Source organism: Apostichopus japonicus, chromosome 12, assembly GCF_037975245.1.
Source record: "Apostichopus japonicus isolate 1M-3 chromosome 12, ASM3797524v1, whole genome shotgun sequence".
NCBI lineage: Eukaryota > Metazoa > Echinodermata > Holothuroidea > Aspidochirotida > Stichopodidae > Apostichopus > Apostichopus japonicus.
The window spans coordinates 5238565-5262252 of NC_092572.1; the positions used below are offsets into that span (position 1 = coordinate 5238565).

At 38.9% G+C, this 23688-nt stretch overlaps 1 protein-coding gene across 1 annotated transcript; it reads left to right on the forward strand.

The window, feature by feature from the left end:
- Positions 1-7: 7 nt before the first annotated feature.
- On the forward strand, positions 8-22658 carry LOC139977548 (DDB1- and CUL4-associated factor 8-like). Its single transcript, XM_071986932.1, has 10 exons — positions 8-114; positions 1221-2281; positions 3491-3631; positions 4864-4958; positions 6629-6736; positions 7812-7942; positions 8469-8576; positions 11807-12057; positions 15079-15195; positions 21719-22658. Exons 2-10 carry the CDS (start codon positions 1292-1294, stop codon positions 21839-21841), a joined length of 2064 nt encoding a protein of 687 aa, XP_071843033.1. The 5' UTR covers positions 8-114; positions 1221-1291; the 3' UTR covers positions 21842-22658.
- The last annotated feature ends 1030 nt before the right edge of the window (positions 22659-23688 follow it).

A 23688-nucleotide genomic window follows, 5' to 3' on the forward strand; every position in this document is an offset into this window, starting at 1 on the left:
TAATAGAGGGCGCTCTCCCAAAACAAAAGATGTAAACAAACATAACTCTGGTTAAAAGGAAAAGAAAATGTTTAATGTTGCAACTACTGCGGGACTAGTGATGAGCAATTATTGGTGATTACTGTTCCTTTTTTCACACTGCCAGGATATTAAAATAATCATTTATTGTATTGCAGTAGTAAAACCGATATACATGCTGCCGCCACCGAAATAATTATGAATTTAGACAACATCCGTCCTCTTCCAATCTAAGGAAACACGTAGTCCTGCCATAGGCTAGACAAGACTAACTTAGGCCTAGTTTAGGACCTTGGCATAGTCTCAGTAACGTTGCCCATCAACTGTAATTCGAAAGTTAGGCTACGAGCACTTTTCCTACGTCTTAGTACTGATAAGGCCCATGTTTTGAAGTAACAGACAAAAGAAGATGGCCTACAGTAGCCTAAGTTACGATCTATGTGATAGCGTAAGTAAATTCTTTATGACCTTCAGGCTTCAGTAAGTTATTTTGTCCTATCCATACTGAATCATAGACCATGACACTTTGATAGCTTTGGAATGTTCAAATTCAATGGCCTAGACTCTGCATTGTGTAACAGTGGGCCTAGCAGAATGTAAACTACCTGTCCCTCCCCTGCCCACTTTAACAACAAGAGAAAAAACAGGAAAATTGATCAAAAAATTCTGGGCTAGGCCTAAGGGGTTGGGATTTGTTCACACATGAAAATAGCAGTGGATCAGATCTGGATTGGATCCCCTACTCAAGATCATCATGGGGATCAGACCCAGTGTGTAAGATCACAAAGGTCATTGTGACTGCTCGGGAATTTGGTGGGAGGATGGAGGGTGGGCCATGGCGGAGTGGGTCAAGGGAACCCATAGATGACATGCAAAAGACGAAGTAGCCTTTACACCTAGATAGCCAACCAACATGTAGTGTAGCGTGTGGTTTAAGACATTAAGCTGTTTCCCGCATGCACATACTGAATGGCTGCTTAACATTGTACAGTAATTTACATGCCTTACTGGAAGATAGAAAAATATAGCACAGGTCGATGCAAACTCCAAAAATCATTTACTAAACTGTTAAAGCCTTGCTGCTCAACATAACCTCCATATATTTAGGTATTGTTTCTGAGGTTTCACATTGTACATATGAACTGAAACATCAATATAAAACTTAGTTCCGGTGCTTCAGTTTTATTTTTGTTCCATTTCAGCTCGTAATTTGGCTCTGTGGACATTGTGGATATAGAAGTTACAGCAATCAAGAGATGACCTGAATCGCAACATGGCAGAGAGAAAGAACTGCCAATCAGAAAACAATCATGATAAAAACGATGTTGAGATGAGGCGACAGTACCGTGCGGGGGCAGAACATGGAAGTAATGATAAAGGCGTTGTCACGTCCAACAACGATGATGATGATGGCAAAGTAGGAAATGAAGATGAAATTGACCGAGATGCCGAACAGATGCGGGATGAAGATCCAGGAGGAGAGACTGCCCCAAATTCTGATGATAATTTACGCAGCAAAAAGAACGGCGAAACCAACACATGCAGATTGGAAAACATGGGAAGCGGCCTGTTATTAAACTCTGAAGCTGGAGACAAACGTAGAGAAAATGAGGCAGATTGTAGTGAAAGTGAGATAGCAAAAGGAGAGGAAGACAAAATGGACGCAGACGATGATCAAAAGATTGAATCGGACACCACTAATCCCAAGGGAGGAGGTGGGGAGGCTAGGGGTGCAAAAGTTGTCTCAGAGGGGGAGAAACATGACAGTGAAGGGGGAGCACAGGTACCGGATGAAATCGGTGCAGAAGGAGATCGATTAGAAGTTAAGAAGAAGCAGAGGAGAGTCCGTAGAAATGTGTTGATGTCGAGCGACGAGGACGAGGATGACACTAACGATGCGGCAGATGGAGAGAAAGAAGATGAAGATGACGACGACACTGCCTTTGAAGATAACCTGCTGGAGAAAGAGTTCCCGCCACCCCTGTGGCATCCAGTGCACGACCACTTTAAGCGGCAGTGCGGTGAATATAAGACACCTTGGGCTTTTAGCCACCAAGCGATAGGCAACTTTCGACTGGTCCAGAGATTTGAACGGTATTGTGCTCTGGACACCCACGAAGGGTGCGTGAACACTCTGCACTTCAACCAGTGCGGAGACAGATTGGCCAGCGGCAGCGACGACCTTAAAATAGCTGTTTGGGACTGGGCCAAGAAGGACCCGGTGTTGGTGTACGACAGTGGCCACAAAAGAAATGTCTTCCAGGTAAGTGCATATTTACCGTAATTGTAGAAACAGGGGAAGGATCAGCATTCACATGTAGCCGTGGGTCGGGATCCCCCTCCTCTCAGAATCAAAGCTGAGAAGCATGAAAGCTAGCTTGGTCTATGGATGTTAGTCAGCTACCTCCACTTACTGTGCAGATAGATATCTCGAAGAGGCCCTCTGTCCTAACGAAATTTTCCTGTAACTCATGCTGGTAGTTTGTGGACCGTGAATCTAAACACAATGGGTGATGAGTGCATCCCAGGCTTTTAATTGTCTTAGGTTGAAAGCAACCGCCTCCCTCCCCCTCTCACTATCTTTGCACCCCCTATAGAGAAAGTGATAACTAGCACTGGGCCATCAGGAATGTCTCAACTCTTGAAGCCTTCAAAGGGAGAAATGTTTGAAGGTGTCCATCTCTCTTTGTCAACTTTGATATCACTTGATCTGGTCACTTCCTGATCTTGACACAATATTATCCTTTTTCTAAGAATGTACCATAATAAAATGTAAGTAAAGGTTGCTAATTACGGTACAGTAGAAGGTGATAGTGATGCTTATAAGTGGACCCTATTTATAAATGCTGACAAAACTACTAATTTCCTGGTTGGGACGGTTGAGGGAGGTTAAGGTCAGGTGGGTTGTGATATTAAAGAGTTTGTAATGTATTTCAGTTCGTAATGTAGTTATGATGATCTCAAACTCCTTTTAGGTCACATGAGAAATGAGTTTCCTTACAGGTGATTTGTGACATTGTGACTTAACTGGACAGCTGTAGCAAGCACAAAGGGGTCAGTCATGCACTGTGCATGTTCTGAAGACTATGGCCTTTAGTCCTGAACGGCTGTTTCCCTGACTAGACTCGATGCTACTAAAAAGTGACAAAGACACAATCGGCCAGAGGCTTCAGAACATGCACAGTGCATGACTGACCCATTGTTGCTTGTTACAGAGCTCTGTCCAGTTAAGTGGGGTTGCTATCTGGGTGAGGGGGGGGGGAGGGGGTGAAGAGGGTGCAGTGTGCTGCCGGCTTGTAAACTCTGATGTGTAGTTGTAAGCAAAGAAAGCCAACATATCTATCCCATAATGATCGAAAAATATATATCATGATCGTAGAAAGTTAAGAATGTACCTGTTCCTTCTAATCAACATTATATTCATGAGCAATGAGCAGTTTCCATCCATGGAACCATCACTTTTACATTGCAGGCTAAATTCATGCCTAACAGCGGTGATACTACCCTGGTCAGCTGTGCCCGAGATGGTCAAGTACGGGTCAGTGAACTTTCCAGTACTGGAGTTTGCAAGGCAACCAAGAGGGTAGCACAACATAAAGCACCGGCTCACAAGGTAAGTTAATACGGTAAGATTCTTGGCATGTGCAGTTAACCAGTCTGCAGAGTAAACAGATATAAACATGTAGAGTAAAAGAACCGATGTTTCGATCCTTACAGGACCTCACGTTTGAACTGAAACCAAGACAGACTAAGGTCACAGTTGAATTGTACTAACGAATGGATGTTTTGATCCCTCTGCAGGACCGACCTTCTGTAAAAGTGAACGGAAATGAAAACAGACTAAGGATACGATGAAACTAGACGGACCCTTCCATTACTGCAGGACCGACCTTCTGCAAAAGTGAACCAAAATGAAAACAGACCAAGGACACAATTAAACTAGACGGACTCTTCCATTGCTGCAGGACCGACCTTCTGCAAAAGTGAACGGAAATGAAAACAGACTAAGGATACGATTGAACTAGACGGACACTTCCATTACTGCAGGACCGACCTTCTGCAAAAGTGAACGGAAATTAAAACAGACTAAGGACACGATGGAACTAGACGGACACTTCCATTACTGCAGGACCGACCTTCTGCAAAAGTGAACCAAAATGAAAACAGACTAGGGTTTCAATTAAACTAAGCTTCTTAACCAGTGCTAGGTTTAAGTGGATAAAGGCGGTGGCATAAGCAGCAATGAAACATTGTATAAAACATTATGAGAGGTTGTTAGATGGAGACCCTGCTGGCTAGAGTAAGATTTAAAACAAGTGTTATGGATTAAACAGTACGCACACTGTAAGAATTATAAAGAAGAGCGTTTTATAGGTAGTATACAGTACTTCTTCCACTATCGTCATGGAAATACATCAGTTCTAAAGGCTCTACATTCTGTAATGACTCCCAAACCATCAGCCTTCTACTGATGGTAATTATTTGAATTGTTGTAATTTGTGTAAAGGTAAGAGAGCCTGACATTTCCGGTCCTATCTCTTTGTGTTTAACATGCTCATTAACCTGTCTGTATTCTATGAGTGTTTTGTCCCTTCTGTTACTGCTACTTGTCATTTTGCCTTTGAAGAAGATCCTGCTAGGATCGAAACGTCAGGCCTACTTACTTTTACACATTCTATTACACAGGCTCTCTAGTGGATAAGCAGTTTGCTAACAGTTTTATTTTATTATTGTTATTTGTTCATGTAATAATAAACAAATTACTGACATGTATAGCAGTCTGTTATAGTCTGCATTGGATTTTAATGAATCATTATCTCATGTAATTTTCTTGACCTTTCATAGTTGGGCTTGGAGGTGGATTCACCGGTCATCTTTATGTCTTGTGGTGAAGATGCTGTAGTGTGGAATGTTGACCTTAGGGAAGCAAAACCAACAAAGTGAGTAGTTGCAAGGATAGTCCAGGTCAGTGGCGGAGCGTCCATACAGTCAGAGTGGGGGGGGGATGCCCCCCCTGACGGACTCAAATGGACTGCTGGCGCCCTTTTCAGCTTTTTAACACTTTTTACTTATTCGCGATTATTGACTTTTTTATTGTGCTCTCAAATACCTATTGACATTTGTCACATTTTGTTGGTGTAATTTTCTGACAAAATGGGCGATGACACCTATTTATTCTTCGTTTATCTGCAAATTAGCAAGGCCTGGAAAGGGTCATATCCGGCGATCTAGGGAGTATCTCTGTACGCTCTGCGCCGACCTGTGGTGGCGCTCCGCTTAGATAAAGTCGAAAGCGCCACTACAGACCATTATCGCCCCCCCCCCCCTTACCAATACCCCTAGCTCCGCCACTGGTCCAGGTGAACAGTTTTCTTGGACTGATGAAAGAGGATCTACAGTACTTCTCAAGTACCCCTTACATTGAGTTTTTACTTACCATTTTCGAGTTAAGAACATTACAAGTTGATACATTCTTTTCCGGAAAGTGAAACTTGAAGCAAACGGGTGTGATGTCATAAAATCGACAAATTTGTTCGTTTTTCTTTCAAATTGGACATTTAATGCTCTACCCAAAGACTGTGATACATCAACATACAAATGTGACACAGCTATTTGTAATTATCATCCTCTTAGGTGAAGTGGGAACCCCCTGTCCAATCCAAGATAAAAAAATGAAATATAAAAACAAAACATTTTGCTGTCATTGTGGAAATATGACATCATACCTATTTGCTTCAGGTTCACTTTTGGTACAAGCTGATAAATTTTTCCATTGTTTAATATTTCAAAACAGATATTTAAACATGTCACTTTCACCAGGCTGCTTACAATATGTTCCTCTCCCATCGGGGAAAAAATTGATTGAATTTCACTGAACGTTTCAACAATAATGCAGGGAACTTTTACGAGGTTTTGATACATAGAGGGCGTACTTGCGATAGGATATATTGTCACCTCCATTAGAATGTGAAGATGAAAACCTGCCTGATATTTTAGTTTCCTTTTAATGTAATGTTTCCCATTTTGTCACAGAGAGTTTTTACCTCCTGATGTGTTGTAGCCTGTGGATTGTGTACCACAATATCAACATATGTGGCCACCCCTGGTTTAGATAATTAAATATTCTATTTTCTAAAGTGAAGCCTTTCTATTAGTGTTGCAACGATATTGCGCTTTCATTTGCATATATCGATATGAACTTTAGCATACGATATCTTTTGAAAATCTCACCAAATGATATGGTGTAAAAACTGGTATTTGACCCTGACCCTGTTTATAATTGGAAATTGTCTATTGCCTAAATTCACAATCGAGCCGATGCTGATTAGTAAAAAACTATAACGCTCTAGGGTGTGAAAACTGAAACTAACAAGTATTGAAACCATCGTCAACATAACCGACCAATCAGAGCATACGACACTGTCGATAGGATGTCATATTTGGCCAATATTTTGCGATATCATTTTGAGAAAAAAACAGAGGAATTTGGCTAGGATATTGACATGGAAATCCGCACATCATTACAACACTACATCCTATTCACCTTTACTTCTAGTATCGAGGTACATTTGTTATTACGATTTGTTTTTGTTTCCTTTATTTCTAATAGAGCCCTAACAGTGAAACAAGGAGCGAAGAAAATACCACTTTATACCATCCATATCAACCCATCCAACAAAAACGAGTTTGCAGTTGGTGGGAGAGATAAATATCTCAGGTCTGTTGATCTCCATTTACGAATCGCTAGCAATCCTAATCAAATCCTAATTTTTTGGTGAACATTGCTGCTGTTGCACATATGCCCACCTCAATTCCTCTTATGGCATTTCCTCGGCAAAAAATCCTGTTTTTTTTTTTTTTAAACTAAATATTCTGAAACTCTATTATTTATACTATCTAAAATACTTTCAATTTTCTGTTTTTGTTGTTGAAACTAAACATTATGATTTATACTATCTAAAATACTTTCAATTTTCTGTATTCAATGAACTATTTTTTAATACTAAGGCACACTGAGATTTTTAGAAAGTTTATCAAGCACAGGTTATTATTTTGTTTCTGTGCTTTGCTCCAATATGTGGTAGTTTGTTTGTTCTGTATACATATGCTACAGGTTCTCTGTTTAATCTCCCAAGAGCATTTGAGGTAAAAAAAAAGAATTATAAACTTTGGAACAATTTGTTAGAAGATGTAAGAAGATTGTAGCCATAAAATGCTGGTTTATGTTTTCTTTTAAAACAGCAAGTTTTGATCCTAACAAATATGAAGATATTTTACATTCCAAAGATTTGCGATTTTGTTGCAGTACCAAGAAACCAGGAAAATTCTGCTGAAAATTTTTCTTTTCTAATTTTCTCTCTACTAAGTTAAGCAATTTTGGATGCAACGTTCACATGTTTGCATCAGATATAAAAAAAACCCTTGATAACACATTGAGTTGATTTTTACCCTCAAAACCTCTGTGATATGCTTCTATTACAATGAAGCTTAGTTGATGCCTGTTGGTTTATCACAATGATAACACATTGAGTTGATTTTTACCCTCAGAATCTCTGTGATATGCTTCTATTACAATGAAGCTTAGTTGATGCCTGTGGGTTTGGCATCATCAGAGCTCTAGTTTCAGTGGTGCTTGTCACTTCGCTCTATTTTTCATATTTCTATCTCCTTACATTCTCAACTTTCTCATTTCTCCTTAAATTACTTTCTTTCATTTGTTATTTATTACATTTAAAACAAAATGCTCATTATTCATAATGTTTTGACATTTTCTTGTCTTAAATTATGCACAGAATATATGACAGAAGAAAGCTCTCTGAGAATGAATCGGAGCCACCAGTAAAGAAATACTGCCCTCATCATCTCATGAGCGACGACAACAATGTCAATATTACATGCTCAGTTTACTCTTATGATGGTCAAGGTAAGGACCTTTTGTCTCTCTTTTTTTTGGGGGGTGGGGGGGGCATGGTGTTGGGGGTGGTGGGGGTTCATCAATTTGCAGTAAAATCATACAATGTATTTCCCTCATCCAAAATCCCCGTCCCCCTTCCAACCACACTTCACCCCACTCCCACTCCTGCCCCCTATCCCCCACCTACCCCCATCCCCACCCCATTCCTACCCCATCCCCACCAAGGTTGAGCCCTTTTCTACTGCCTCTGGTAGTTGGTTCTCAGTGAACAACAATTTTTGTCGTTGTTTATTCTTAAATGATTTAGGTAGATTTACCAACAGCTTTGCTATTTATGCTATGTGCTATTTTACACAGTTAAGACTCATGTGCTATTTTACACAGTAAAGACTCATGTGCTATTTTACACAGTTGTCAGCATTTCTTGATTTCAGAACCATCTCTTTATATTCCTCTCCCTAAGTCATATCCATATCCTGCTACTCAATGAAACATTCATTATGTTTTCCTCCCTTCAAATCTTTTTTTTTGATAGAAATTCTAGTGAGCTATAACGATGATGATATTTACTTGTTTGACAATACTCACTCAGACGGGTCTAACTTCATCCACAAGTACCAGGGACACCGGAATAACGCCACAGGTATTAAAGTTAGACCAAAAAAAGCTAAAGAAAAAACAGCTTTTTGTGTCTTTTGCTATGATTTTCTCAATCTCATTGACCCCACGATGCCATAACTAGCTTATCTATTCAAATCTAGCTTCAAATGTTGGAATAAAAACTTTTGAACATTGTTTTTACTCGAAGATATTTCCCGTATGGATCGCAACAAATCCCGCCCATAATATGAATATTTAAGTTTCATGAACCTCATAGACTTTGCCAGGGTCGTAAGCAACACAATACACCAATATGTACTACAACACCATGCTTTATTTGTGTACATTGTGTATGGCTGTGATACGAACGCAAATTTTTTGGATTGCTGCAAAAAAATCTATTTTAAAGACTCAATGTTTGTTTGCCCAATTTAAACTTTGACCTTTTCCACTTAAAGGCTCAGTGCAAAAGACACCTTTCTATGCAATTTTCATAAAAATATTCATCATTTTTATTGAGTTATCTGTCGTTAAACAATTTGAGCTGAATAAAATTTGCCAGATTTATCAACGAAACCCGTAGATTCTACACACTTCAATCAAAATTCGCAAGCCCCACCCAACAGATCATGCGCCAATCAAATCTTTCTGTTTTGTTTACAACCGTTAGGCCTTCGACTACTTTCACTTTCGTGGCTAGCCTGTGTTAGGTTTCTTCTCTTGAATAGTATCTTTCTTTTGGTCTTGGTCTTGTTTGGTCTTGTACCGATGTAGCTTACAAAATTGTGTCATTTCTTTCCCTTGCAATGAATAAACAGGTGTTTTCAGATGTTCCCTCCGTGGAATTGGGTAAAAAAAGTGGAGAGGAATGAGTATATATAAGTTACATTTGTGTAATGACCATGAACATATGGGCGGTCGCAGTGATTTTACCGTTAATCATATGCGCCATTAGGGCAACAGAAAATAAATTTCTTTCTTTCGATTGCTACAGCTTTTCTCCATTAAACCCACCTGTTCAAAGTACATTTAGAATAAGAAACATTGAATATACTTTGGAAGTTTGTTTTCGAATTTAATCAGCCAACACGTATTGAGACTTTTAGCAATGGCTCATAAATGAACATGTTAGCTATTCACTGATTGGTTGCATTCAAACAAGTAGATTTGGGCCACTGTATGCGATAAATATTAAATGAGGAATTTCTCGGTAGACACTATACTCATTATATGCAGAATTACTCAATTACTCCCCAATTAATGCTCTAAAGTTTGCTGCTTTTTGGTGAATAAATGTAAAAAACTCGATGTACTTGTCAAAATGGTGGGAAAACGGCGACAAATTGAGGATTTGTACTCACAATCATGCTAATAGCCCTGTACTTGTACTGAAACTCAAGGCATTTTAGAAATCTAGAATCGATACTAAGTACTGCAAGTTTGGTATGCTCATACTTCTTCTACACCTCCTACACCTCCTACACCTACACCTCCTACACCTCCTATACACCAAGGTGAATTCTATGTGCATGCGTCATACTAACAATGCTGTTATACTTGCACGGTAATAACACCACTACAGGCTGGTATAGGAGTCGGCCAAACCTGTTTCACTTTCCACTTTGCCTTATGTAGTTTGCAGACTTCCTAAATATCTGTTTAATATAATATACCCTTAGCATTTTCACGGTCATAAAACATGATCAAACAAGATCGAATAATCATGACATTGCTAGGATTCTAGCCAAAGTGTCAGAATCTGAAATCTCGGGTATTTATTATGACTTATTTAGAGAGGCCACGATTTACTGCACCTACGTCTTGTCATAATTTATCAATAGCAGATGCCATGCCTCTCTTTATTAATGTCTTGAAATATTCATGTGGCATTTGGCTTGAGTCGTGCAAAACATGTATTAATACTTTTTCATTATGTCTTGAAAGATGATCTGTCAAGGAAAGTATTAAACATTTATCCGTGAGATGCCTGGGAAATTGTTGCCGTTGGAAACATGTCTACAGGGTAACTTGCTAGTTTTGATAGTGGGCTATTTTCTCTGCACGGCTGCCATTTTGTTTCAAGGACTTCAAATGGAGGCTGTAAACCATATCTCTCTGTACTTAGGAAGAGTAACCTGAACGTAAGTTCTTTAGTTTGAGACCCTTTCCAAGTCACTGTGGATGAAAGACCAGTTGATATCAAACTTTCTCTATGAGATGGCGTGCTCAGAAGATTACGAGGCGGGAGTGTGATTGTCCCAACAACCCATTCTTGCTCCTGGGAACTCGATTTAAACTACCTCATCTGTCAGACAAGAGTGTAGTTTAGTAACTGAGTACATTTCTCAAACACTGGGGGTAGATGGAGGCAACCCATTCATCATCACTGCAGTGCAGCTAATGGTGAACAAAGTTCTTTGGAAACCAGAAATACCAAATAATGGAAGTCTCCACCCAACAACACTGCACAGCAGGAATCTTGAAACGGGTCAAGAGGATATCATTACTGCTGAAATTTTGAACCGGGAACCCAGATGGTCGAGGGGCGGACACTTTAACCGCCACACCCCTGCAGCTTTCCCCTAAAACACTTTTACGCTACCGGGATAATCAAAATTTTTTACCAGAGTTATTTATATTACAAAATTTTATGATTGCTGGCCGGCTGCATAAAAACACAAACATACCCTTGGGTCCAAACTCAAGATGTTGGCTAGCTAACTGTGACATGCTAGTGCTATTGTTGTCTATTATTTGCGTATTATTTTACACACCGAGGGCTTGAACATCTTTCTTCTTCTGTGTTCACGCAGGTGTTGGATTTTGATGCACAGTAAACCGAAACACTTGCAATCCAAACTAGCTATACATAGCTAGTTACGTAGCACCATGTGGTGTGTGCTATTTTACACAGTAAAGAATCATGCTATTTTACACAGTAAAGACACATGTGCTATTTTACACAGTGAACGACTCATGCGCTATTTTACACATTTAAAGACTCATGTACTATTTTACACAGTAAAGACTCATGTGCAATTTTACACAGTAAAGACTCATGTGCTATTTTACAGTGTAAAGACTCTTTTGCTATTTTATACAGTTAAAGACTCTAGTTTACAGTGCAATGCATTTATTGTGAACAAAAGTTTAGGAATTCAGTGAAAGCAGATTTACATGTATGGCATGGTTTGGCCACCTCTCTTTCAGCTCAGCTTTACCTCTAGATGTGCAAAGCTTTACATGCATCTTTTCTCTTACTCGAATTCACAGTGAAAGGTGTGAACTTCTATGGAGCCAGGAGCGAGTTTGTGGTCAGCGGCAGCGACTGTGGAAATGTATTCTTGTGGTCAAAGGACACCGAACGGATTGTGCAATTAATGCATGGGGACGTTGGAGGTGTGGTCAATTGTCTAGAACCGCACCCAACCGCCCCCATCTTGGCTACCAGCGGCCTGGATAATGACGTGAAGATCTGGATGCCCACAGCTCAGGATCCTGTGGATATCAAAAATCATAAAAAGGCAAGTGATGGTGGTAACAATTCTAGGTAACTGCGACTAGATGACAAATTCCTCCAGCACCCCCTGCTTGGTGACAGCACCACACTGAGTGACAGCACCCCCTGCTAGGTGACAGCACCACACTGGGCGACAACACCTCCTGCTAGGTGACAGCACCACACTGGGCGACAGCACCCCCTGCTACAGTAGGTGACAGCACCACACTGGGTGACAGCACCCCCTGCTACAGTAGGTGACAGCACCACACTGGGTGACAGCACCCCCTGCTAGGTGACAGCACCACACTTGGTGACAGCACCCCCTGCCAGTTGACAGAACCACACTGGGTGACAGCACCCCCTGCTAGGTGACAGAACCACACTGGGTGACAGCACCCCCAGCTAGTTGACAGCACCACACTGAGTGACAGCAGTCCCTGCTTGGTGACAGCACCACACTGGGTGACAGCACCCCCTGCTAGGTGACAGCACCACACTGGGTGACAGCACCTCCTGCTAGGTGACAGCACCACACTGGGCGACAGGACCCCCTGCTAGTTGACAGCACCACACTGGGTGACAGCACCTCCAGCTAGTTGACAGCATCACCATATCCCTCCATCTGTAGGAGATCTTTCTCTGTATGTAGCATATCCCTCCAGTGGGACATCTCTATGTGTGTGTCATCTCATATGTGACGTCTCACTCTATATGACAGTTTGTTTTCCGAAGCCTCCCTTGTATGAAATCTCTAGTTACATCTTTCTATGTATGTTGCAATTAACACTCCAGTGGGACATCTGCCATTAACCAACCTATGACATCATGCCACATATGACACCTTCCTCCATGCAAACTGCCACTTGTGACATTTCCCTCTCTGCAAGAGTCCCCTTTTTGAAACATTACTCCATGCGACAGTTTCAACCATGTGACTGCTCCATTGGACGTCTGACATCGTTCAGCGGTTTACAGCTCTCTACTAATGACACCTTATTTCATGTTTCATATCACTAATGTGACATCTCAGTACAGTTTGGGACTTTCCTCTCTTTGTGTGACATCTCCCACAATGTGAGGTTTCCCAGGGGTGACATCCCCTATGCCATCTTCATCGTCAATCTCCATTATTCGATGTCTGACACACAACAAACGAGTGTACTAAAGCAGGGTGTTATGATTGAACTCAGGAATTTGCCCCCAAAAAATATTACAGAAAAAAAAACCCAGACGAAAATTAGAAGTACTATTAACACATCCTGGAGCCTGATTGGTTACAAAATGAATTCATATAGGCTCATATTATTTATGTAAATGCCATCACAGATTTGATAAGCATTACTCTACCATTTGCATGCAAGTATAAATTTGCAAAAATTGTTTCATTTCATTTGCAAATATATTCGGAAAAAGTTTTGTAATCGGTTGTCTAATGCATAGATAGACATCAGGCGTCCTGTTTTATTACTGGCTGTTAATTTTGTTTTCAGATGGTCGTAAAGATAAATTTTACAAGAGTTTTCTTGTGTAACGTGGGTTTTAGTTAGCATGTATATAAAGATTGTTTTAATGATACCATCTTCAGATGTTTATGCCGAATATAAAAACAAGAGCTGAAATATATTCCACTCGTTAGCCATCAGAGCCATCTTGATTTGAGAATGGAGTTGCCGAAAGGTCGAAGTGGAATTATGAACAAAGCAAATACAGTAACTAGATAAGAATAAGAGTTCCTTGAAGTTTTCATATTTTATAATACTGTTTGCTCCCCGTCCATTAGATGGACTGTTACGGTTTAATCTGATATAAATGAAGGAAAATATGACAAAATGTTGCAAACGGTCCAATTTTAATGTAACATTTGATAGATGTGGAAAGTTTTGAGGCACCAAACTTTACTTCAAAACTGAACAGAATTTTCAGTTACGTGATTATGAACCTTCATTCGATGGAAAGATCTAGAAAATTGTCTTGAGATGAATCATATGTATTCGTTAATTTGAGTAATATACTCGGCAGGTATATTGTGTAAAAGTAAGTTGGCCTGACGTTTCGAATCCTAGCAGGATCTTCTTCAAGGCTAAATGACAAGTAACAGTAACAGAAGGGACAAACCACGCACAGAATACAGACAGGTTAATGAGCATGGTGAACACAATGAGATAGATGTAAGGGGATTAGTAGACAAGTGATGGAGAGAAGAAAGAAACTAACAGGGGGAAGAGGAGAGGTGGGAGATAAACAGTGGAGGAAAAAGGGAGGATTAAGGGAAGAGGAGAGGGAATAAACTGGAGAAGGACAAAGACAGAAAGGTGTGGAGAAAAAAGGGTGGAGAGAGCTATGAGACGAGGAGTGATGGGGGGGGACAAGGGGAGAAGGAGGTGGGGGGGACATTGTGTTACATCTAGCAGCCCACTCAGAATTTGTGTAGTGTCTATCCTTACACAAAACTGCTGATTGATGATACCACTTGCCAATTGTAATCTTAGCTCTGCCTCATAAACCTTGAAGCAAATTATTAGCAAAAGTTGGTACAAAATTGTTTTAAAAACCCACTCATAAAATGCATGAAATGTGAAACACTTAATCGTTTAGTGGATCAAGGCTGCAAGCTCAAAAGGAAGCAAACCCATCATACTAGTGTGCTTCTTGGTTTCCACAGAGTGTTAAGCTAATGTAAAGTGGGCATCATCTTGTATATGGAATAGTCTTCTGATTTTGTGAAATAAAATTTAGAGTGTATGTATCTTAGACCCTCCTGCAAGCAGGAACTTGCGAAGAAGCCTCATTGGCTTATCAAAGCTGCAAGCTGACCGAAGTCAGTCTCTTACATTCATATTTAACGTCCATGATTATGAATTGTCAATTGTCAACAACTCTGTAACTGGACGACATACATTAATCTTGGAGTGACTCGAACCGGCGACCTTATGATTGGAAGGCACCGGCCTTAACCACTGAGCTAACACTCCTTGTAAAGTGTTATAACTCTAAAACAATGAGTTCATTTATTCATTTTGCTTAAATGTCTTCATTTTGCCAGACGTTACAGAAGAATCGTCTGGAACGAGAGGAAGAGAGAAACCGAGAGCCTAGCCAGCTGGAAAGTCAGATGTTTATGTTTCTGCTGCAGCATTTACGGCGGTCCAATAGAAGACAGGTGAGTTATGGCATTACTAGCAGATTTAGTCATATTTATAATGGTCAGATTCAGAGGTAAGTTATGGCATTACTAGCAGATTCAGTTATATTTATAATGGTCAGATTCAGAGGCAGGTGACATGTCTGCTGCACTCTTGCATATTAATTAATAGCAATATGCGTTTGTGAGTTGTGCTACTTTTATTTAATAGCAATATTCGTTTGTGGAGTTGTGGTACTTTTATCTAATAGCAATATGTATTTGTGGAGTTGTGCTACTTTTAGTGCAATAGCAATATGTATTTATGGAGTTGTGCTACTTTTTATTAGTAGCAAAATGTGTTTGTGAGCACTACTTTTACGTAACAGGAAAATGTATGTAATAGCAATATGTATTTATGGAGTTGTATTACTTTTAAGTAATAGCAATATATTTGTGGAGTTGTGCTACGTTTGATTAATAGCAATATATATTTATAGAGTTGTGCTACTTAATGTGTTTGTGGAGTTGTGCTACTTAATGTAATTTGTGGAATTGTGCTACTTAATGTATTTGTGGAGTTGTGCTACTTTTAATTAATAGCAATATCTATGTATGGAGTTGTGCTAATTAATGTGTTTGTGGAGTTGTGCTATTTTTAATTGATAGCAATATCTATGTATGGAGTTGTGTTACTTAATGTATTTGTGGAGTTGTGCTATTTTCATCAAACCGGTAGTCTAACCTGAAATGAGAAAACATTGCACTATCAGTCCAGGTTATACTTGGACTATACAATTTTTAAGTTTTGAGAAAAATGATCTTGAAATAGCTGAGGTTCATCAATAAATGTGACTAGACTAGTGGACTGTCCAATCTAATACACAGACAAAATATGAGAAAAGCTCCCGGTAAAGTTTGGAATATTATAAAGTCAAATGGTTAGTGATCATAAAGATTGCTTATATATATTGCGTGTTTCCTTCCAGGTGTGTGGAAGTATAACACAAACTAAGACTGGACGACAGCTCAGAGTTACAACTCCATTATAAAGTTTAGAGCTTCCACATCCTTTTCAAAGACTTCTTAATTAAAATACAAGATTTGTTCATGTAAGATGATTGATATAGTTCTGGATTTATTTCATCTCCTGGCTTTTAAATATTCATAGGTTGGTATTTTGTCAATTAGGTAGCGGGTTGTGGCTTTTTAATGAAATTGAACTGGTTGCTGCATCTTAGATGCTATCAAAAACCTGCTTTGTGGGTGGTATATACTTTGAAGATCTTATCAACTTTAATGTTCAGAAGGCTTCTGAGCTGCTGCTGTTGCATTAGTCTCTGTCAGTTAACTGTACAATAGTTTCTAAGCTTTCTCTTGGAAATTTACCATATATGAATAGATCAATTAAGATGGTCATGATTTTCTCAATAAGTAAAATTTACCAGCAGGGGGGTGAGGGGGGGGGGACATTTTCTATGTGCTTACCATAAGTAAAAATGCCTGTTGACATACATGAATTCTCTGCATTCTGTTTAATACTTCCTTTGGCTAGCATTAATTGTTTTTAAATTTGATAATAAAATCCTGTACATAACTATGCATTTCACTGAAGCTCCAAGAGCCACACGTCACTTGCAATTGAGTAAAGACAAATTAAATTGCTAATGAATATTCATATCATACTGAGAGGGATTGCCATACTTGCTCTGGCCGTGATTTGCATAATACCTGGTTGGTAAATGCCATGAACTTACAACTAATCACAAACAATGCAGATTTGTTTGTTCTTGGGGGGTTGAGGTCACGCATAAAGCGTTTTAGGACTGACTAGTTTTGGTGGCGACAGCTTTGAACCCAACAAGTCTGGAACAGGATGTAGACGTGATATGGAAGCCATCAAAGCAAGTCCACTCATAGTGTGTAAGTCCACTCATAGTGTGTAAGTCCACTCATAGTGTGTAGGTCCACTTCTATTGTGTAAGTCCACTTCTAGTGTGTAAGTCCACTTCTAGTGTGTCAGTCCACTTCTAGTGTGTAAGTCCACTTCTAGTGTGTCAGTCCACTTCTAGTGTGTAAGTCCACTTCTAGTGTGTAAGTCCACTTCTAGTGTGTAAGTCCACTTCTAGTGTGTAAGTCCACTTGTACTATGTAAGTCCACTTGCACTATGTAAGTCCACTTCCAGTGTGTAAGTCCACTTAATTCGTGGAAAATGTATCCAGATGTAAAACTAGTGAGGACTTCAACTTTAAGAAACCACAGAAATTGAGGTTTGAGTGGTTTGATCTTAAATGATAATGTGCTGAAGTTTATTAGAAATAATGAATTTTGTTTGTGCAAATATTCATGAATTCATACTTTGCGTTATGATAATGCCATACAAATGTTGGAAAGGAAATGTAATTTTTTTTCCTTCAATTATGTCACAAGTTCTGTGAGCCTGTGACAAATCCTTGAAGTATAAGGCAGAGTTCGGTTGCAACTCCTGGAGCGTAATGTTCATATAACCAAAATAATCTAGACTTGTACTATAAGTTTGCAGTGCTAGTTAACATTTTTCAAAGTGGAAAAAAAGTGTGCATTCTGTATTGATGAGGAGCGAGGGAATGTTTAATTTGTGAAGGTAAATGGTTGTAAAGAAGCAAAATAATGATAAAAAAACATTGAATGATAAAAACTTAAAGCTATCTGTTAAATAATCATTTTAACAAGAATTTTTAACCAAATCTATCCTAGAAATCATTTCCTATTAGTTCAAGGGCATGAATATCCTCGTCTTTGCTTGAGCTTGACATTTCCGTGACAAGTCTCGGACAAGTCAGGTACCTCGTCACAGCATTATCTAACATACTCTTTACAAAGCGAGGCCTTGATGTACAACGCAACCCAACTGGAAGAACAGACAGGTCCCTCTTGAGCAGTTGGGTTTAAAACTCAAAAGATAAGAGTTCGCTTATAATAACTGTTCCAATCCATTCACATTTTGTGACATTACCTGTAAATGTTAATAAGATACACTATCATAATGGACGCATAAATATCAGAAACTTATGTATATTATTATTTTTCACAAACCCCTGGCAGTTCTACTTTTGTCTTTGGTGGCCAATTAGTTAACCGATTAATCTATTAAATCATTGTTATAAGTCACTGGAGAGTCTTCCTGACAAAATATAAAGCCTTAACTTTCTTTGCCCTTTTTCATGGTCTAAAAAAAACCCATTCCCCAGTCAGTTTACCACTGACATACAATATAATTATAAATATTTTTTAAATATTTTTTTAAATACTTTTTAATTTTTTTTTAAAAGTATTTATTCAAGTTTTAAATTTGTAATATTTTATAAATAATTTATAAATAGCTGAATTTGTCATGCAATTCCCTCCCTACCACTTTCTTGGGTACAGGGTATGGGAGCTATGGTGGTTCTGACTCCTCCATATCCTCAGTGCAAAGCAATGGTTGTATCTAGGTTATCACCACCAACGTAAGGTCTGGGCAGCTCCGAACTTTAGTAAGAGGGCTGGGCTTGTAACCCGCAGGTCTCAGGTTCGAATTCTAATTAATTTTCTGAATTGTCATTTAATTTCTCTGCTCTTGTCCATTGTCTAACATGTAAAGAGGATAGAATCAGAAGTAAAAGTACTATCTACTTTACCATGTAAGTTGGCAGAGTTCAACATTAATTTTTCAGTTCTTCAGAATGCTCTCAACCATAAGATCTATGTTTCTCTGCTAAATGTCAAATGCCTATAAGTCCTTAACTTTTCAGACTTGAAAACCATAAAACAAGAGAAACAAGGCTCATAAGCTCCTATCTCTTTTCCTCTGCCTGTATCATTAAAAAGAATATAAAGAATAAGAAAATAAATAAGATATACTAAGATGTGCTTAGATCAGAAGATGAATTTAATCAGCCCAACTCAGCGAGGGAAAATTCACCTCAATATCACTTTCAATCATGTTCTATTCATCTTTATGATTTTCAAAAACTCTTGATAAATTACTTTCCGAACTACTTTAGGAACTGCTAATGCTGTAGGATGCATTAATTATTAAAATCAATTAAAGCTCGATTAAAAGATGTGTTTGGAGAATGACTTTTGACGTGCCCGAACATTATCCGTCAGTTTCCCTCTGAGAACATTTGCGACTTTTCCCTCAGTCAAGCCGTGTGTCAAATCCGACCTCTGATGCCGTAGAACGAAGTCGAGGTAAAGTTCATAAAATGAAGGGCTTTATAATTATTACGGTATTATCCAGTGCAATGGTTATTCTGACGGTAATTATTGGAGCGAAGACAACACCGGTTATCCCGTTGATCTCACTGTGCCTGCCATAATAAGTGTATTTACTGGCCCTCCCTCTTCTAAGACATGTCAACCCAATTTTTAAACTTCATAAATTTAACCTTAAAAATTGTTGTTACAGAGTTTTCTACTCAAGTTTCTTTAGCACTCCACTTGGAAATAAGTTAATAATTTAGAGATTGATTTCTGTGGAATGTACTCTGATGCTGATTTTACAGTGATGTGAGAGTTCTCTTTTTTGATAACTACAAAGCTTTTAGCTTGTAAAGATACGCTCAAAAGAGATTTTAAATTGAAAGTTAAGATGTATCGGTTGGTCAGTAGTGCTCAATCAAAACGTGTATTTGTTATGTCTGTCAATATGATTCATTTTACATCTTGACACTTCCTGAGGTGAAGAATAGGTGGAGAAAAGGATCAAAGGTGGCAAATCCAGCTTCTAAAGCTGTTTGCCTAAGTTACAAAATATCAGGTAGGAAAAGAAAAAAAAAAGAAAAAAAATGCAAAGAATGTTGCAAACAAGAAGGAGACGAAAATGAATGTTTTCAATAGTAAACACATAAGATGATTTGAGTTGCATTTAGAGGAAGATAAAAAGTAAGCTGGCCTTTAGCCAGTCTATATCTGAAAGGAATAAAGTGTCAGAATTTGTTTAAAAAAAAAAAAAAACGAAAACAGGAGTTACATTTATAAGTATTGATATTACAGTAATAAAAGTTGGTGGGCTCATGACAGGCAGAATATTAAAAAAAAAAAAAAAAAAAATTCCTTGCAGGCCTATAGTACGTTAAATCTACAACGTACATGTGTCACCTAAACAGTTGAAAACTCTTCAACATTGTTTCAGACGAAAGCACCATTTTTCATCTAATGCCCACCATTTCCCCAAATTTTTCAAAAGGGGTGATGGTCGATGCCTCTCCTTTGATGCCTCCCTTACGATGCCATAATCACATAACATCTAGCTGCCCCTCCCCCCCCCCCCGGGCATAACAAATGGGTGGTTGCTTCTTGAATAGGCGGACAGTTATTTGACATTTACCTTACCATATTGCCGTAAGTGTTGTTACATTGTTATTGTAGCTGTCAAAATCACTTACTACAGTAGTGTTTGCATTGCATATTGTAGGCACTGTCATCAAGAAAAGCTAAAAAAACACAGGGCAAATTATTAAATGCAATAATAAGCAAATGATGCAAATAAATAAGCCTGTTTCCCTGGTTGTCTTCCGAGGACGTGGCCCTTACTCATTTAGTTGTCTGAACAGAAAATTTTTCTGAAAAGATTGTAGCAAACTAACAAAGATCATTATGGCTCTACATTATAGAAGAGATGAGAAGGTTTGGCAAAAAAAAACACCAGCCTTGGGGGAGGGGGGAGGTGGTGTGGGGGTTGATATCAATCTGTCAATTGACCTATTTGGAGGTATTCACCAATTACAATGCAAACAACGAGTTGTCCTTCACACAACATTCATAGCTGATGCTTTGGTTAAATTGGAACTGAAATTTGGTCGTCTTGAACGACTGGGCGACCATTTAAATTTGCTCTGAACGATATTCATCCTGTTTAAAGCATACATGTGCTTTATTGCACACTGCTAAATTGTATACTTTTTGTGCCAGCGGGAACCAATGATTGAATTGTCTAAAATACCATTATCGATTCAAGAGTTAAGTAAAGTGTGTGAAAGCCATGTTCAGTAGTCTTCAGCCATGATGGGGCTGTCCAGTGGTGAACAAAGTAAACAGATGGGGCTGTCATCATGGGTCCTATTTAACTCCACGAAGCTTTGACAAGCTGTCTCTATGAGTTTTAGTGGCCCCGTCGCCATGGAGACACCAGTAGTAGCGCTAGCATTTCAGTGAGTTGCACACTACTGTTTTTGCTTTTCTATGGTTTATTCAGTCACCATGATGCATCTTTAATCTACTGTCTGTCATGTTGCCTATTGTTGCTTGGTGCTTTTCTGTCATTCATCAAGTTATTCATTGCATCATTACAATAATGATTTTTTTCTGATGTATATATCTTTGACTGTTGTGAGTCGTGTCTCAAGGTTTTGTGCCTTGTACGTAATCCGACCATGGCACCGCCAGCCTTCCCTCCGTTGGTAACTTCCCTCCGTTGGTAACTTCCCTGTTTTCAATCGCAGCTTTGGCAGCTTGTGCATCTGAGCACAATTGACATCACCATAGCATGAACGTAGTAAATAAATCCTTAATGAGCGGTTCATTTTGTTTTCTCAGGCACGAGAAGAAGATGACGATCTGCTTGATAGCGACGATGACAACTCTTCAGATTCGGACGACGAAGAAGATGAAAATGATGAAGACGATTTGACTCAACAAGAAGCCTGTGCTCCATCTTGATTCTAAAGGCACCACTCCACCATATCCCTGCCTCTATGGGAACGAGGGAGTGGACATCTCTGCCAATGGGCGTAAGAACCAGTGCAGTTACGAAAACTTGATGCAATAAATAACAAAGGCAGGTAGAAACAATTGCTGCAAGTTATTTTGGTATTATAGCAAAAAAGAAGTTGAAGTATTGCGGTGGCCTGACCTATCTATCTTCTTGCTGCTGCAGATCATGTACAGAGGAAAGCTTTATCAGGGTCTCAGATGAAAGAAAACCACATTGTTAATATTCAAGAGAAAAAGGAGAATTTGAAAGAAAAAATTATTCATGATTATGATTGTTTTTGTTGTTGTTTCTTTTTTCCGAAATGTAGAAGTAGAATTTTTGAAAGATATGTCAGACAGACGACTTTATTATGCCTAACAATTTGAAAACAAGTTTTGAGTATTAGAAATAAGCAGTTGAAGATCATAATAAAAAAAAAACAAAAAAAGAAAGAGTTTGAGAATACTGGAGGCATTTGTTGATGTGCAATTCTTACCGAAAGGTTCAGACGTCTTGGTTACGGTGGATAAAGATCTTTGGCCTCATGTGCTGTTTCTTAGATGGTAGTTCAATCTTCATATCACTCTTATGTCAACATTGGTTTTTACTGTAAACAGGATAAACAAGATGTTTTTTTTTCTTTTTCTTAAATCACTTTTGTTTTGTGAAAGTTTATGAGATTTCTACTTGGAAAACATCTTACATGCTGGTTTTATTGCTCTGCTCAACTTACAAGAAAAAATGGAACACATTTAACCTTTTGTGTGTGTTAATAAACCATGAGCTTTAAAGATGTTTATATCTTTATCATGGTAATGTCCATTATTTTCAGACAAAACATGCTTTTAGTCAGGTTGTTGATTTTTTAATGTTGTCAGCTGTTTATAATACTTGGCCTTTATAGTTTTTTGACCTTGTCATAGGGGAAGCTCCCTTGTGAAGGATTTGCATATAAATATGATACATTTTTCACATGTTCACACCACTGGGGTGGGGGGGGGTGGGGGAACATTTTTAATGACTCATCACTACAAAACCTAATGAAGATATCAAAACAGTGGGATTACACTCGCATGAAATGTGTACGTTTTAAAGAGATAGTTGGTTGCGTTTGGGTTTGATGATTTGCAATGAATTCTTTCACATTTATAGTCCCAGGTCATTGACATGTACTGTACTGTATGTGCTATGCCATACAATGCATTCTACAGTAGATGTCTCATAACAAGACTGCCATCTTCACATGAGAGAGGAGCAAATATGATATCATAGGTTCTCATCAGTTGATATCATCTGGGATATATTTTGGGGGATATTTGCATTTGTGTTACCACACCATATTGGCACTGAAGGTATGCTACAGACTACTTAGAAGTCGTTTCTATGACAAGACTACCTACTGCATATATGTAGGGAGCTAATGCTCAATGCATACCCATCTGTTGCTATGTATGAGGTAGCCTGTGATAGGTGTCTCATTCTAGCACAGCTCATTCCCGCAAGAGGTGACAGCAGGGAATATGCTTTAAATGTACTGTACATGTACTGTATAACCGTTAGGTGCAATGCATGGGATAGCCTTTTAAAGGTATTTCGTTCTCCTAGCACAGCTCATTCCTGCAAGAGGTGACAGCAGGGAATATGCTTTAAATGTACTGTACATGTACTGTATAACCGTTAGGTGCAATGCATGGGATAGCCTTTTAAAGGTATTTCGTTCTCCTAGCACAGCTCATTCCTGCAAGAGGTGACAGCAGGGAATATGCTTTACATGTACTGTACATGTACTGTATAACCGTTAGGTGCAATGCAT